The 16859-nt window shown below is 40.1% G+C and overlaps 2 protein-coding genes across 3 annotated transcripts; one reads left to right on the forward strand and one right to left on the reverse strand.

Annotated features, from left to right (window-relative positions):
• Window positions 1-2595: 2595 nt before the first annotated feature.
• chgb (chromogranin B) lies at window positions 2596-8009 on the forward strand. 2 transcript variants are annotated; one of them, XM_028439120.1, is made up of 7 exons: window positions 2596-2740; window positions 2859-2905; window positions 3002-3092; window positions 4675-6253; window positions 6361-6463; window positions 6614-6715; window positions 7774-8009. In XM_028439120.1, the coding sequence occupies exons 1-7, from the start codon at window positions 2698-2700 to the stop codon at window positions 7852-7854; spliced, it is 2046 nt and encodes a 681-aa protein (XP_028294921.1). In that variant the 5' UTR covers window positions 2596-2697; the 3' UTR covers window positions 7855-8009. The 2 variants fall into 2 exon arrangements, with proteins under 2 accessions (XP_028294921.1, XP_028294922.1); XM_028439121.1 differs by having other exon boundaries at window positions 6361-6451.
• A 426-nt stretch (window positions 8010-8435) lies between these two features.
• Window positions 8436-16584, reverse strand: trmt6 (tRNA methyltransferase 6 non-catalytic subunit). The gene is made up of 12 exons (XM_028439645.1): window positions 16315-16584; window positions 15958-16088; window positions 14441-14550; window positions 14242-14333; window positions 13493-13576; window positions 13292-13416; window positions 13015-13185; window positions 12672-12817; window positions 10696-10781; window positions 10004-10106; window positions 9745-9831; window positions 8436-8839 (listed from the first exon to the last, which is right to left on the reverse strand). Exons 1-12 carry the CDS (start codon window positions 16419-16421, stop codon window positions 8678-8680), a joined length of 1404 nt encoding a protein of 467 aa, XP_028295446.1. The 5' UTR covers window positions 16422-16584; the 3' UTR covers window positions 8436-8677.
• Between the last annotated feature and the right edge of the window lie 275 nt (window positions 16585-16859).

The following is a 16859-nucleotide window of genomic DNA, read 5'->3' on the forward strand; positions in this document are numbered from 1 at the left end:
GCCTCAATTTTATTAAAAAAGTTTATTAACTTAAAGGCACAGTGTGTAACTTTTGGCCACTAGGGGCGCTAGACTGGTAACTTTCACGCAAGCGCCCCTAGTGGCCACAAGCGCCGCAGTACTGTCACAAAAATCAACAAACAGTCAGTCGGGCCAGCCTCCCTTGTCTTTTTATTGTGTATGCAGACAGTGATTGACCTGCAACTTCGGGATCAGGATTGGTGCGAAGCGGGGCTGGGCTCGCGCTGCGGCTACAGTCTATGGGTTGGAGGAGCCCTCCGTCCCCTCCGCCCAGGTCGCTGCTGCGCCAACCCTCGGCGAGGCCAGGGAACGGGGGGGAAGTGCCACCAACGCGGTGAGGAGGGCTGAGCACCGGGTCTCTGGCGGCAGGGAGAAGAGTGCGGCGGTGGAGGCTGCTCCTCACGCAGCAGGAGCCCAACCCCGCTTCGCACCCCATCCCTGAGAGCCAATCCTTATCCCGAAGTTACGGATCTGACTTGCCGACTTCCCTCACTAAAGAATCCACGTTTAACTGAACTATCACGGCGATTAGTGCACCATTAACCCAACACGAAACTACCGTATTGTGCTTTTTTGAGGCTAAACTTGTTTCAGCTGCCCACAGCAATAGCGTCGGGTCGGGAAATGCTCGTATGTTGTGACGTCACGTGGGAACTATATATATCCGAGCCTGTGGCCACGTGACTTGCCTTAAAGTGAAACGTTCTCCAGGCATTCTCCAGGTCACATGACCTGGCCAAAGACGGTCCGTCTCTCCAAACTTTACATGGGTGGTATTTCAAGAAGGAAGCCCCTCTCAGAACATTGATACTGTCAAGCGCTGTATACTGGCGTGAGGAATCATTTAAAATAACTCATATGGGTCAACTCTTTAGGTCAAAAAGTCTGCGGTGTGCCTTTAAAAGTCAAAATTTTCCAGAACTTAAAAGGTTGGATGATTGACTACTTGTATTTTTTGATAAAAGTTAAAGTTAATTAAAGTGCTATGTGAATTAAGTTTATTTTTTTTTAAATAATCCCTATTTGAAACAACAGAAAATTCTTAATTCTATTAAGTTGTACTTAAGTTGTGTTTTTAAGTCATGCTTATTTATAAACAGCGATAGTTCCATTTACTCAAAATACATTAGCTAAAGTAACTGAAAAAGGAAGAACATGTTATACCAACTTGACATTATTAAGTTAGTTGAACTTTTTGAATATAAACTACTTAATTTATTCAATAACTTCGAGCATTCAGGTTTACAGCGTATAGATTTCGACGTACAGGAAGGCAGAAGTTGTCATTTTCAATGTTCTGAGACTTACTGTGCAACACTTACTACATTTGAACTCTGTCACTGCACACGTCAGCTTCTCCACATCAGAGTTTGTCATGGAAACCACAAATAGCCACGGATAACAATGAACTGGGTGGGAAGAACTCAAGATCTGATTATACAAATAAAGATGCCCACATCACATCCACTCCACACACTTTGCAAATATTTGTGATTTACCAACTTTATTTTATGGAAACTTTTTACTTTACCTATTAAAATATATTAGCACTTTGCAAATATATTAGATCTTACATGATTGAAGATGATCTATCGCAAATGCTCTATGTTGTAAATGAGAAAAGGTTGGCAGAAGGAAACAGTATAACTCATTGAGTTTATGCATCTTGTTGTTTCCACAGTAATTGATGCTTTTTAGGGGTGTTGATATCATGAAACGGTTCTGGAACGTGTCCTTTGCAACTAATATTATTCTTTCTTCTACCTTCTGTACATTCCTCAATTTTAAATCAAATGTCATTTAAATGAAATAACAATTCTTCTTCTATACTCAGCCCACAAGCAGCCAAAGAACTGATTTCGACAATGAAAATACAGAATACTGAGATTTAAACACTATTACGAGAATTACACTGAAAATTAAAGAAACTTGTCGTCAAAACCTCAGAATTTCCTATTCTTTCAAAAGACAAATAGTGATTTTAGAAATTTGCTAAGTTTAAAACAAACAAACTCACAACGGTTTAAAATAATGTTCAAAAATATGAGGTTCATGAGGTAAAAAAGCGTGTGTAGAATGTCTATGTGACAGGTTGTGTTCATTTCTTACATCTTTCATTTATTTATTATTTATTTTAACAGCATGCGTACAGTAATCCTGAGCCCGCAACTGCCAGTTTGTTATATATTTCATTACAATGACAGTCAATAATCTAAAATATTGAAGGAATTACAAGTTTTAAAAGTCGTTTTTGGTTTTGAAACAGAAAGATTGAAGTGTTTATAATTCATCTTTCTTGTTCTTGTCTTCTTTTTTTTTTTTTTAATTCTTTGCACATTTAATATTAAAAATTCAAAAAGATTAGACAACCTTGCACACACACACACACACACACAGCATTAACACCATCATCTGATTAAGCTGAGGCACCCACTTCATTACAAATGTGTTTTTCCTGCTAAATGTCACCGTTGTGCGTGCTTTGGGTTTCACTCCAGCATCTTTCTCGGCAGGTCTAATGAGTCATGACACACACGGAGCCTGAAGGCTTTCCTCCCACGCTGCCCAGCCCTCCCCGTCTCCCCTTATGAGGAGCTGCTCGGCTGCAGCCCCTCAGAGCAGCTCCGTCCTGCTGCTGCAGAGTCACTTTGTCTGGATGTTTTCCTACAGATCACCATGATGAGGCTCGTTTTTCTCCTGGTGGCGGCTCTGCTGTCTGGTAGGTAGAGGTGTGAGAGCATGCTGCTTCTATCTGCCTTAGTGTGTTGCTGTAAGTTCAGCACTTCAGCACCACGGACAGAGACTGAACTTATCTTTTATTCCAATTTGTTGCACAGAAAATCTTGCGCTTCCTGTGGGTAAAGAAGAACAGAGAGAAGACGTGGTATGTTTTTGGTTTTTTTTTTCTCTTCCCATTGATGTTTGATTTATGAAGATGCATGATGGAGCTGTGTGTATGAAACGAAGTTGCATTTTGCAGGTGACTCGGTGTTTGCTTGAGGTCCTGTCCAAGGCTCTTTCCCAACCAGACTCTCGGCTGGATCAGGAATGCAACGACATCCTTCAAGCAGGTTTGTCAGCGCCGAAAACACGCAACATTTTCCTTTTGTGTTTATTTTTAAGTGAGAAAGACTCTTCTGTTCGATGATGTAGCACGTTTCATCTGGAAGATTAGAGACTTCAGTGAGATAAAAGATACAGATAGAATTTTAGAGATAGATTTAGGTCACTCAGAGTCTCATATTTATAGCTTCTAAGATTACCTTATTTTTATATATATATATATACAAAGTTATTTTTACATGCTGTCCTTTAGGGTGGTTCACAAAAGTAACTTTCATCAAATTCTGCCAGATTGCTTTTTTCCTTGTTTCAATTGTAAGCATCTGCACCACAAATGGAGTCATTTGCTGCACATTTAGGGGTGGCACACTTTTTCCACAATGTTGACGTTTTTTTTTTTTCCATTTTCCGGAATAGTGTTTGAACTGTTCTAATGTTCTTATCTCATTTAGTGTAAATACAGGGAAAGACTATTAATGCTTAACATTTTATCATAACGTTTTCTGATGTGTGTGAAAGTTATACATTCTTTGGATGAGCAATAAAAAATTGTGGCTACATTTTTGGTACAGATGTTTAAAATATCAATAGGAACAAGGCTAAATATTTTTTAAATCATAAAACTATATTTTCCTGTGCAACATGCAGTTCAAAAAGTTTCTTTCAAAAAAAGAGAAATGAAGTATTTATGTATTTTTGACCAGCTGTTGGCGACCCACCCAGTATAGGTTCGCGTCCCACTTTTGGGTCCCGACCCACCAGCTGAGAATCAATGATATAGTTAACCACCCTACTGTCCATTCAGGGAAATTGTTTAACTTCATTATAAAAAAAACAAATCACAGAGTAGTGGGAGAAATGTAGAAGTTAGAAGAATTAGTGCAGGTTTTTTTGTCCCTATACCAAGATGCAAGTGTTCAAAACTGCAGAACTAGTAGTGAGTAATAAAAGGGTGGTACACAAGGAATGCAGTTACAGTTTTCTAGGCAGCCATTGCTGAGGTGTAGTTACTTTGATAGATGGTGTGCTTCAAGCTGATGAAGCTAATGCTGGTTACAATATAAGGGCTCAGAAAGCATACAGCACCACAGTTTGGCAGACATATTAGAAATCTGAAGAAATGGTCAAATTTAAGCCTAACTTAAAGCAAATGTTTTAAAATTACAAGTCCTTTATCTGTTTGCTCAAAATAAAATAACTTATTCAACTTGATGAGGATTTCAGAGCTTTTCTAAAGCAGTGTTTCTCGAAAAAAAAAAAAAAAAAATGTCTTAGGGGTCGCCAGAAATTCTTAAATATCAAAATGGGTCATGATCCAAAAAAAAGTTGGGAACCACTGCACTAAATACTGTTTCTTTCCAATGAGATTCTTTAAAAAAAAGTGTCACACGTTCATTCCATTATTGTTATCTATAGTTGTTTTTAAATAGTTTTCTAAGCAAAATGTTGTAGTTGGACAAAGGGGGTACTTGGATTCAGAAATAAGAGAAAGGGGGTACTTGAGCCAAAAAAAAAAAGATTGAGAACCACTGTTCCAAAGAAATCCTTCTCTTTTTATCTATTTTTGATGTTCTGCTTGACCTGTAACAGGGATCAAACATGCTCCATTAGACAAGAAAAGTGTTGATGGTACAGCTGCTAAGGAGGACAGGGTGAAAGGTCAAGACGAGAAGCCTGAGGCTCAACTGACAGATGTGAACGACATCGAAAAACTTCTGAAACCTTTGGAGGGCAAAAAGGAGACGCCGGAAGATGAGCGCAGCCAGGAATCCTGGAGTCTGGTTGACGATAAGGACAAGAGGCCTGAGGACGAATTGGAAGGGAGGGAGAAGAGAAGCAACTGGAGGCCTGGGAGGGTCCACCAGAAGAAGCACAAACGTGGAGAGGAAGAGGAAGACAACGAACGCAGCCAGGAAAGCTGGGGATTAGAGGAAAAGCGATCCGATGATGGAGAGGAGGGTGAAGAAGATCGAGAGAAGAGGGCTTCATGGAGGCCCGGGAGACACTACCAAAGAAAATACAAACGAGACGAGGAACCCCTGGGGGAATATGGAGAAGAACCTGAGGAAGAACGCAGCCAGGAATCCTGGGATGTAGACAAAAGAAGTGAGGGAGAGGAGGAGAGATATAAACGCATATGGAAGCCCACTCATCGGTATCACCACAAGAAAAAGTACCACAAGCGCAGCGATGGGCCATCGGAAGCTGAGGAAAATGAAGAACGCAGTCAAGAATCATGGGGCCTCGACAAAAGAGACTGGAGAGGAAGAGTCCACCAACATAGACGCAAACGTGATGAAGAACTGACGGAGGAAGAACCAGAAGAGGAACGCAGTCAAGAATCCTGGGATTTCGACACTGAACGACAGAAAAGAGGCTGGAGGCCTGGCAGAGTGCACCAGACGAGACACAGGCGGGATGCAGAATCTGAGGAAGTAAGAGACAACCAGGACGAGGAACGCAGTCAGGAATACTGGGATTTTGACACTGGAAGAGAGAAAAGAGGCTGGAGACCTGGCAGACAGCACCAGACGAGACACAGGCGTGATGAGGAACTATCTGAAGATGCAAGGAATGAACCAGAGGAAGAACGCAGTCAGGAATACTGGGACTTTGACACAGGAAGAGAGAAAAGAGGCTGGAGACCTGGCAGACACCACCAGACCCGACACAGACGGGATGAGGAACTATCCCAGGACGCCAGAGAAGAGCCAGATGAGGAACGCAGCCAGGAATCATGGGATTTTGACACTGGAAGAGAGAAAAGAGGCTGGAGACCTGGCAGACAACACCAGACCAGACACAGACGGGATGAGGTACTATCCGAGGAAGCCGGAGAAGAGCCAGATGAGGAACGCAGCCAGGAATCATGGGATTTTGACACTGGAAGAGAGAAAAGAGGCTGGAGACCTGGCAGACAACACCAGACCAGACACAGACGGGATGAGGTACTATCCGAGGAAGCCGGAGAAGAGCCGGATGAGGAACGCAGTCAGGAATACTGGGACTTTGACACTGGAAGGGAGAAGAGGGAGTGGAGAGCTGGCAGGCACCATCAGACCAGACACAGACGTAATGAGGTGGTGTCAGAGGATGAGCCAGAAGAAGAACGCAGTCAGGAGTACTGGGATTTTGACACCGGAATGTCCAAGCGGGATGAAACAATGAGGTAAATCTGGGTTTGTTAATCTGCTTTATAGTCCAGACAAAGACTGCTGACTTTAATCGTACAGCACAAGCTATTTACAAGCATTAAATGAATGATTTTGTTCTCAGGGATCTGGCAGAGAAGCGGAACCCATGGATTTTTAGAGGTTATTACCACCCTGCCTGGTACAAGAGAGATTCAGACAAACATGCAGCAGAGGTAAGCATTCAGGTGAATTGAGATTAGAAAATATCAATTTACATTGATCATTTAGACACATATTTGCAACAAAAGTCAATATCCACAACTTACATTCAAAATATACTCTAACTTCTGTGCAGTGCTTCCTTTAATGTCTCTTCTCGTGTCCGCTGTGCTCAGGTGGATAAACTGGCCAAGCTGCTGAACTACAAGCTGAATAACAACGCAGATCAAGTGGAGTCAAAGAGGAGCATGCAACAAAAGCCACTGACACCACAAGAGGTAAAGAACCGCAGTCACTGCCTGCAAAGCACCACACATGATGTAAGGGTAAGTTCAGTCAATGCAACTATGAAAAATAATCTTCTATGAAGTCATTTCCTGTACCGATCCTGATGGTGGAACAAAATAAAAACCCTAACAAGTGCAATAAAAGGGCTCGATCTGTAGCGGCAGCAGCATTTGCCACATGATCAGTTGGCCCAGTCAAGCACATCACATCTCTTCATTCACCACTGGGGCGAATGGTCGCTCATTATTTAAATCTGTGCTTTATGTGGACACGTGGATGGTTGAACCTACAGAGGATCAGTGAACCAGGATCAGCACACTCTGCACATGGAGAACAGCCACAACTGCATGAGAAACCTAATACAGATCATTCAATAATACTGACAACACACACAGTTAACAGAGCCTTAAAGTAAGAGAATCAGCCCCCCCCCCCCACCCCCCTCTAAAATAACTTTTTGATCATGTTTATTATACTGCGTTACAAATACCGAGTAGCCAGGATTAGTGCAGATTTAATGACTAAATTAATATATATATATAGTCTATAGATTATTTTGTTTTTTAATTATCTTTAAATAAATATTTTTGTTATTGCATAATTGTGACTAGCAACAGCCCTCCTAGAGTAAGAAAAATCTTATTAAAGGGACAATATAAAAAGGGAGGGCAGTGTTACATCATGTTGAAGGGGGAAGGGAACACGGGAGAGGGAGTTAGGGTGAGACAATGGCAGGGAGTGGGAACGAGATAAATATTTGAGAAAGTGAAAGAATAGAATACAGTTGTCTGAGATAGTGTGTGGTGTTTTCATTTGAAAAATTATCTGAATTTAAAAAGAAAAACAACCTAAAAATTTGATTTTTAACTAGAGATTTTCAGGTGAACCCAAGATTGAAAAAAAAAAAAAAAAAAAGAACTGTCTTAGACCTTTTTTATTTTTGCTAGAAATCAGCAATGGGCATTAGTGCATCCTCTTTTTTATTTTTAGAGTATCAGTATTTTTGAAGCATTCAGATTAAAATGTCCCAAATTCTGTCATTTTGCAGGAGAAAGGGTTGGAAAACCTGGCAGCACTGGACCTGGAGTTGCGAAGGATTGCAGCTAAATTGCATGATAACGCTGCGTAATCCAGGATCTTTGTGCGACTCCCATTAGCCGTCAGTGAATAAACCTTGCTGTCTTAATATTTGTCTGCCACTTTTAAATGTGTGGTGTGCTTAGTGTTCAAAGTGTTAAAAAAAAAAAAAAAAAAAAAAACCCAGAGCCTTGCCAAAGCATTTTATCAACTTCTTTTTCTGTGTCTTTTGATGTCGACTTAATCCGCATGGGAATGACTGAAACGTCTGTAAATGGTTTGAGAAACATGAAATTATTTGGAAGGGAGTTCTATATGTGAGAAAAACCTTCTTGTTGTAATATTATGGACTGTGTTCTGTTCTGTTTGCACTCAATAAAAGGAACTATAATGAGGATGTAGAAATCTTGTCATTTTTTTCTTCTACAGCACTGAGATGACGCTTCAAGGTTTCAAAGCTTGGTAATTTATTCTGTACAGACACAGATGCATTTTAAAGTATATTCACTGTGGATACAATATTTTTAAATTTCAGCAGGAATAAAAAAATAAAATAAGTGGAGAGCTAAAAATTTTTTTTTTTTTAAAAAAAAAAAAAAAAAAAGGAGAAACACTACAAAAACAAACTGCAAAACAAATACTTCCCCACCTTTAAAAGAAACAGAAGTCATTCTCAATAGTTTCATCTCAGCATTTCACATTAACCTGCACTGATTAGAGTAAACAACATAAAGATAAAGTGCTGTGACACGGTGTCTCTCTTACTCCAGATGTGTCTAGTCAGTTTAACAGAAATGGAAATGATAGTTGAAATCAAACAGTCTGGAGGCTGCTGGTTGTGCGTCCCGAGGAAGATGCTTTGCTTCTGGCTTCGTTTACCCTTCAGTGTTTTCTAGTTTTGGCCTCTTCGGTGCTGGTTCGTCAGTTTGCTGGGGGGCAGCTGGTTTAGAGGTGTGTGTGGCTATAGTTGTCCCTGAGAGGAGGTAGCCCCCGCCTCCACTCATCTGCAGCACGGGATGTGTCCTGTTTGGTAGCACCTACAGGCACGACAGGAAGAACAATCAGGAGTCAGAGCACGACTCTGAAGTGGAGTTCAAGATAGAAAGTTACCAAGAAAAAAAAACAAATAAATAAAAACATTTTGCCCAAAGGAATCCAACCTCCCAGGACTGAGTTTTAAAATCTCTTTCTTAAAGGGACCTTCCACTGTTTTTACAAATACGGCCTAAACCCTTTGAAATGTCATTATTAGAGGATATATTCTTAACAAAACAAATTACGTTGCCCCATATTCGTTTTTATTAACTTTTAGAAGCATAATTCCACGATCTTTAAATCATGATTGAAGACGTCACACAGCCCCATTTGCTTGTAAACATTCCACTGTTTTCTACCGGAATGAAGCTGATGCTCTGGTGGCTAAAGTTAGCGAGTAATCAATAACGTAAATCCTGAGGACAGAAGTCCTTTTGAGTGGGAGTCCTTCCAACAGTCCGTGATCACTCTCTAACTTCAGCCACCAGAGCATCAGTTGTGCACTGTTTAAGGAAGAGTAAAGGTCCCTTAGGAGAGCTCCTCTTCTCGGCTTCATTTTCTATTACCAAACCGCAAAGTTGGCTAACACCTTTTTTTTTGATTATTTAGGGTAAACAAAAGCAGCACAAGTTGTCATTTTGACCGAAAAAGCTGCTAAATGCACTAAAAAGCAGGCTGAATGCTTCACTTCAATAGAAAACTACGGGATACTTACAGGCAAATGGGGCTGTGTTCAATCACGTGATTTCAAAATGGCAGTGAAGCAGCCCCATTTTTTAAAGTTAATAAAATGAATATGGTGCAAAATAATGCATTTTGTTGGCATAAATCTTCTAATAAGGACATTTCAAGGGTTTTAGGCCACATTTGTAAAAACAGTGTAGGATCTAAGAAAACAAAAATTGACCTGGTAATGTCTCGTCCATGTGTCAGTGAGTCTGAGGTTCACGGTGCCTCCTTGTTCTTTCAGCTTTGTGAAGCACTCGATGAGAGGCTGCAGAAAGGAGATGCACACAATGAGTGCTTTAACAATGTTCAGACACACAGAGAAAATATTAACATGCAACTGGAAGGCGATGTATCTCAACTAATTATCTGACCTGCTGCAGCAACAAAAACCATGTGTTCTGTAACAGCTTATGAACTAACTGATGTGAACATGTTACCTCTTTATACTGGGAGTAAACCACAAAGGGTCTGGAGGGTGAGAGGAATTTGAGGAGGCCCAGCACCACTGGACATGGGTGAAAGCGGCTTGCAATGACCAACCTGCAGGGAAACAAAACAAAAAGCGATGATCCAGCAAAGCTGTCCGATATAATCTAAGCGTTGGAATTGGAAAAGTGAAAGTAAGCAGTGATGTAATTTCTAATATCTGTGCTGTGTGCGACATGTTTACTGCCTTTCTGTGGAAGACGTTGATAACAGATTTTATACAGTTGGATGAGTCAGACTCAGGACAATAACTGGACATGAGGATTGTGGTTGTGTTTATGATATAGCTGCTGTGATATACAGGCTAATCAATGGGCTAACACAATCAATACCTGTATATCAGGCTCAGATGTCACCTTGACATCTCAGCCATCAATCATAGAAAAGGCTGTGCAGCTCGTGTTTTATTTGAAAGGAAACTGCAAAGCAATCAGTTTCTTCACCCTTTAAGGGACTGATGCCATTCAAAGCCCCATCATTTTCCTCACTACCTCCCAGAAGTGCAGTTACACACACTTTACTTAGCCATAAATTTCTCATCCCAAATATGAAATATGAGTGTGATAAAGGCTGGAGCAGAAACAGAGAAAGAAGCAGAAAGGAGTCTAACTGAGAGCGAGCGGGAGGAGGTTGTGATACCGACCCGTCAGCGTCTCTGTCTTCCAGCAGAGCGGCAGCAGCTGCCAGCTTCTTCCTCTTCTCCTCCAGCTTCATCTTTTTCTCCTGGGCCTGGAACCAACGCACGAGAAAAGAAAGAATGATGAAGTTACAGAGCACTTACTGCTCACCATCCAACATTACAGTTCATAATTGAATACCTGTACAGTACCTGGCAACTCTTTTATAAGAACTGTTCATCACCTAATGGACTTTTCTTTTTACTAAATAAAACCTAAAAAACCCCCAAAAAACCACAAAGCAAGTCCATTTATCCAATTGCTTTATATACTTTGTGCCTTTTTGGCTGAATTAAAGAACATAAAAGCTTCATTGATTAAGTGGTAGTGGTGCAACGGATCATCACTGATCCATGATCCGCACGGATCTCTCCACAGTACGGCAAGCACGTGGTCCGCGGATTTGGTTGACGTAGGAATTTTTTTTCAAATAAATTACTTTTTATAATGATCCGTATCATTAGTAATGCCTCAATGAAGCCTGTTCCGTTTGCAACATCCGTGTGTGTGTGTGTGTGTGTGTGTGTGTGCGAGCGCGACTGAGAGCGAGTGTACCTGCACGTGTGGTTCATGCTCCTGGTCGTGTATCTGTGTGTGAGAGTTGAAGAGACACACACACACGGAGGGAGGGAGGGAGAGAGAAAAGAACAGCTCTGCGGGCGTAATAAGTCCGTGTGAATGTCGTCATGTTTATGCCTCCGTCCATCCACGTCTTTTAAGGCTCTTATTAAATAAATATTAGCTCTAGTCCGGAAGGCCATCCTTGACTATTGTAATAATTTGAAATTATAAACTCAAAATTCTTTTCTTTTCCTTCTTTCATTCTTTTTTGATGATGTGGGCATAAGCTAGTTTTTAATTCACTCTCCATGTTTTCTTCATACACTTACTGTACCTGTTTAAAGGATGAAGGTGTCAGGCCTTATATTGCACTTGAATTTGTTTTTATATGATTCAAAATTGTATACAAGCTTCGACACCTCATGTAAATATTGTTTGTATTTAATGAGCAGAAAAATGTTGCACTAAGTGTTCTACAAAATACATGGAGAGCAAAGTTATTTGTCTGATCGTTTTCTTTTTTTTCTGCTGACCCAAAAAAATCGTTTCCGATCCGTGACTCAAAACCGTGATACGATCCGAAACGTGACTTTTTTTTTGATCCGTTGCACCATTAGTAAGTGGACACATTCTTATACCTTAGGCAGGGTTCTCACCAGGAATTTTTTACAGTGTCGGGGGATCGCGAGGCGCGTGAGCGAATGCAGCCGGTGCAAGTCTTGTCGGAGGGTCCGGTGCACATCCCACCCCAGAAAATCTGAAAGTTAAAGCCTTCCGATGGCCAAAAGTAAAACTTACTTTTCTTTTAATCTTGATTACTGCCTTACTATTAAGCCAAAAGTTAATTACGGAATTAGTTAAGGGTCATCATGAATGTAGTAAGGTCCTCATGCTTGGTATAGGTCCTCCACTAATAAATACTCACAGACACCATGTGTTTTATTGTGCTCAATGTGTTGCTGTTGTGACCGTGTCAAAAAAATAATTTCTGTCACTGCTTCAGGACAGAAATTAAAGTCTTCTATCTATAGAGAATAAATAACATTTTATTCAAACAATTCCAAGAAGCGCTTTTCAATTGTAAATTAAATATATGTGGAACCCGCAGTAATATTAGGGCTGTTATGGACCTGTATTAAATAGATGATGCGGCTGATGCGTTTCTCAGTTATGCAGATTAAAAAGAGAGTTTAGGCAACAAGGGCACGCCTGGAAGTCCAGGTGTGCAACAGTTTTTAAAATGGTACTAAAATAACAGAAAATCCCCCTACGCTGGTCGAAACACACATCAAAATTACACCGTAGGAGGGGCCCCTACGCTCAACAGTTCTGGAAATAACCCTGTTACGTGTTGTTTAAGGCGGTAAGAAAGTGATCGTACTTTGGCTTCCCGGCGTTTCTCCTCAGGGTCCTGACCAACATCTTCAGCAGTGTTTGAGTCCATGTTCTGCTCTGACGGACTGTCCTGCTGCTCTGCTTCACGCAGGTTTGGCTCCTCCTCTTCAGCCAATTGGAGCAGTTTCTCATCTGTAGCGTTGAACATAATCACCGTTAGTCATTCAGGAATGTCTTAATCGTCCATCTAAAATCCAATTATTTTCACGTGTAAGCATTAGTCTCCAATCCTTTCCATTATTGGATCACCTTCAAATTTCACATTCACATCTTGACCATTTTAAATCACTATGGTGTAAACACTGGAAAGACTCCAAACTGTGGACTACCAGCTGTGGCGTCTTTGGCAGCGGTGTCCAGATTGCCTTTCAGCAGCGCATTGACATTGCAGATGGGAAAGTCGGTCAATGTTTCATGAAAATGTGCAGGAAAACCGAAGCTCTCCACACCCATCCGGACCGGCCCAACTCCTGCGTACATGTTTATCACCGAGCCGTAGCCTGGATGAGAACGTGAGAATTAATAATGAATTAAAGAACAGTGGAAAGCACAGGAGAATTAAGAAAACAGAAAAAATATTTTAATAAAACATTATTCAACACTAACCTCCCATTCGTTCCATCACGGATCCCAGTACAAGCCCAGCACAGGTTTCAAACACCAAAACCTTACTGCCAGCGTGAATATTTGCCAGAGTTAACACCTGAGCGAGTGTGTCGTAGCGTAGATGGCTGTATTTCACAGAAAGACTCAAAATTACAAAATGAAAAACAAACGCACTGCTTTCTGATTATTGTGCTGACTCACCAGATCTTTCCCGGCTCACGGCCATGGTACATCATAGCCAGGATGCGACAGGATGGTTTTAGGATCTCCACCGTGTTCTCATACCTGGAGATTTAAAACATGAAAACTGTTGAATGCAAATAATGTATTTAACACAGAGGATTTATCAAGAGTAAACACAGGTAAGGTTTATTATTCATCTTTGAAAAACACTTATTCTTAATTAAGGCAGATATACCTGTAAATATGTGTTTCAGCAACTATAAAGACAAAATCACCAGTTCCTTCTTGTAATTTCAAACATTTCAACATTTATGTTTTATATGTTGACATATAAAAATCAATGAAAATTTAAACAGAAAAACAGAAACTAATTGCATAAAAATGAATAACCACATAAAAATAAAACTCAAAATTACTTACAAAATATATTAATGATCTGTTATTTTGGTTCGTATTTAAGGAAGTTGGATTTGTTGTAAAATGTAATTAGTTTTGTCTTTAAGTTAAATACTAAAATGTTTATTGTTTCGTTTTACCTCAATTTGGATAAAAATGCACTGTTTAGTGAAACACTGCAGCTATTAGGCCTTTTAATGACGTAATTCCGTTTAAAAGTTTATTTCGTTCGATTCTTCTGTGTTTTTTGTGGAATAAGTATAAGAAGCATAAACACTGAAATGTGTGATTGCTCCGACATGATTAAGCGATTAAAACATTTCTAAATTAATTGATCACTAAACTGCAGCTCTAGTTCAGATGCCACTTACTTCTTTTTCTTCTTCTTGATGTACTTGTCCTGAGCATAACCCGTCTTATCTCTGAATGTGGAGCTGTTCTCTATGAGCTGCTGAACTATTTCCTGCAAGAAATCAACATTTAAAGATCAATAAAATATACTAATGGAGCGTTCTTTTTTTACCTGAAGCAGTAATGTTGGTGGTACGAGGCTGCGATGTGTGGATGTACCTGACCCTTCAGACCTTGCTCTTTAAGCGTCTCAATGTCATCCTGGGTCAACTTTTGAGATTTACCATCGTCGACAATATTTCTGTTGTCTGTGCCCGCCTCCTTGGTATCTGGAAAAACACAGGTAAAGTTAATTCCCCATCATAAATAAAAAAAACATGCACAAACTGTAATTAAGGGTGGTATTAAACCAAAAAAAACTAACCTAAACACGACACAAAAAAGGAGCAACACATGATGCGGCCCCAAAATGACAAGAAGAAAAATCTTATCAAAAACTCACAAAATTACTCAGACAGTACATGTGACAGAAACAGAAATACATTAATTACTCCTAAAACACAAACAATAACTCCAACAATGCACAAAAAGAGCAATGAAAAGGCAACAAAAGCCCACAAAGTCTCCAAAAACACAAAAAACAACAAAAAATGTACTCAAATTAAGGAAAAATTATGCAAAAAAAAAAAAAAAAACCCAAAAAATAAACAAAAACATTGTTCTGTCCTGTATTATAGCTCAGATTGGTGACATGAATTCTAAAAATGTCCCCCTCGAATCAGAAAATCTCATTTTTTGTGGGCCCCCCTCAACTGATAAAACATGCTCATGTACACGGTAGACGTTTCACACTACTGAATATTGTTTCATAAAAACATATTAAACAGGAAAGTGTCATTAATTATTTGCTGTTTAGTCAAAATGTGTTAATGCTAATATTATTGTTTGTGGTGTAAGGAAAGAAAAGTTTAGAAAACCACAAAACAGAGACGTTACATTAATATAGTTTATACGACGCAGAAAATCATTTACTTTGATCTATAATATGTTGGCAGTGGCTAGCCGAACGTAGCCGTGTCAATATACCGACATTCTATCCGTACGCAACGCCCCTCATTGGCCAGTTTAGGTCATGTGATTAACACGCTACGTACAGTACTTGTACTACTGTTTGCTATTAATACGTAGATTCCTAAACTACGGTAGGAACCAACTAACCCTCACCTAAACTATGCTACAGACAAACTAACCCTCACCTAAACTATGCTACAGACAAACTAACCCTAACCTAAACTATGCTACGGACAAACTAACCCTAACCTAAACTATGTTACGGACAAACTAACCCTAACCTAAACTATGCTACGGACAAACTAACCCTAACCTAAACTATGTTACGGACAAACTAAATTTCTGAAGTGGATTTGAATTTTCTGGCACCGGGAATTCATACGTGTATCGCTTGTTCAGCCATTATTCCTTCTGATTTGAATGTACGGAACTGTCACATGACTTCCGGTAAAGTCAGAGGTCACGTACGAATAGCACCCAGGTTTGTCCGTACGACTAAGTACGGATAGCCACTTTGTAATATGTTTTTTATGACATCCCAAACAATATTTTTAATATCTACCACCTCCTATATCTGTAAAAAGTAAACATACGCTCATAAAAAGAGAGAGTAGTTTTAAAACCGGGATCAGGTAAACATGCAGCGGGTTGCCAGATGCACACACCAGGGGGGTTCTCCGTGTTCTTGGCTGCTTGTGGCTGCAGTTCTCCTCCAGATGCGATCTCAAATGCGGTTCCATACAAGTGTCCCACCGCCTTATCCAGGAAAAACCACTGCTTCTCAAAGATCAGCTTTCTGTGACACACACGTGAAAGTAATAATAATAATAATAATAATAATTCTTATTTGTATTGCACTTTACACATGACAACACATCTCAAAGTGCTAGTTAGGTATTGGTTTGAAATAAAGCAGCACATCTGATCTTTTAACAAAAGTAAAGTAATTCACTGACAATGTCATGGAAATAAATAACTTCTACATAATGATATAAGCGGTATGTTGACAGTCTCTTACTTACTTCTTCGGTTGAATCTGCACAGCTTTAAAGATCCCCCCTCGTTTCAACACAACATGGTCTCCTTCTTTGATCCTGTGCTCGTGATCCTCTTCTCCGTTGTCTGCCATTGTTAGCTAAAGCTAGTCTATCAGTACCAGAGAGTAATTAGCCCTCTCTCAGGCTAACCACACAGAACCTTAAGCACCAAACACACAGTCCTGAAGTCAACACAGCGATCCGTGGACTGGTTTTCTTCCCCACGTGTTAGCTTTCACTTCCGTAGCCTTCCGGGACGGCTACAATTGGACGATCTGATTGGCTCAAACCGCCGTCGCTTCTATTGCTGTCCAATAGGAGGACTGCTTCTTACAGCGCAGGTGTAGATTTCAGATCAGACACGCTGTATGTAAATACAGTGTATTTACAGAAGTATTGGGACTTCTGCCTTTAATGTACGGACACACACTAAAATGACAACTATTTTTTTTTTTTTCACTATTACAGCAGCAACTGTCCACCATATTCTTCACTATCCTGCAGTTCCCACAAAGTTGGGATCATGAAAA

Source organism: Gouania willdenowi, chromosome 24 (assembly GCF_900634775.1).
Source record: "Gouania willdenowi chromosome 24, fGouWil2.1, whole genome shotgun sequence".
Taxonomy (NCBI): Eukaryota; Metazoa; Chordata; class Actinopteri; order Blenniiformes; family Gobiesocidae; genus Gouania; species Gouania willdenowi.

Excerpts from the sequence above, each read along its gene's own strand:
- trmt6 (XM_028439645.1), bottom strand. The coding sequence starts at position 16,421 with ATGGCAGACAACGGAGAAGAGGATCACGAGCACAGGATCAAAGAAGGA. Across the intron at positions 13,577-14,241 it reads ATCAAGAAGAAGAAAAAGAA|GTATGAGAACACGGTGGAGA; the intron begins GTAAGTGGCATC and ends TTAAATCTCCAG. Across the intron at positions 9,832-10,003 it reads TTTACTCCCAGTATAAAGAG|CCTCTCATCGAGTGCTTCAC; the intron begins GTAACATGTTCA and ends TCCTTTCTGCAG.
- chgb (XM_028439120.1), top strand. The coding sequence starts at position 2,698 with ATGATGAGGCTCGTTTTTCTCCTGGTGGCGGCTCTGCTGTCTG. Across the intron at positions 2,906-3,001 it reads AAGAACAGAGAGAAGACGTG|GTGACTCGGTGTTTGCTTGA; the intron begins GTATGTTTTTGG and ends TGCATTTTGCAG. Across the intron at positions 6,464-6,613 it reads CAGCAGAGGTAAGCATTCAG|GTGGATAAACTGGCCAAGCT; the intron begins GTGAATTGAGAT and ends CGCTGTGCTCAG.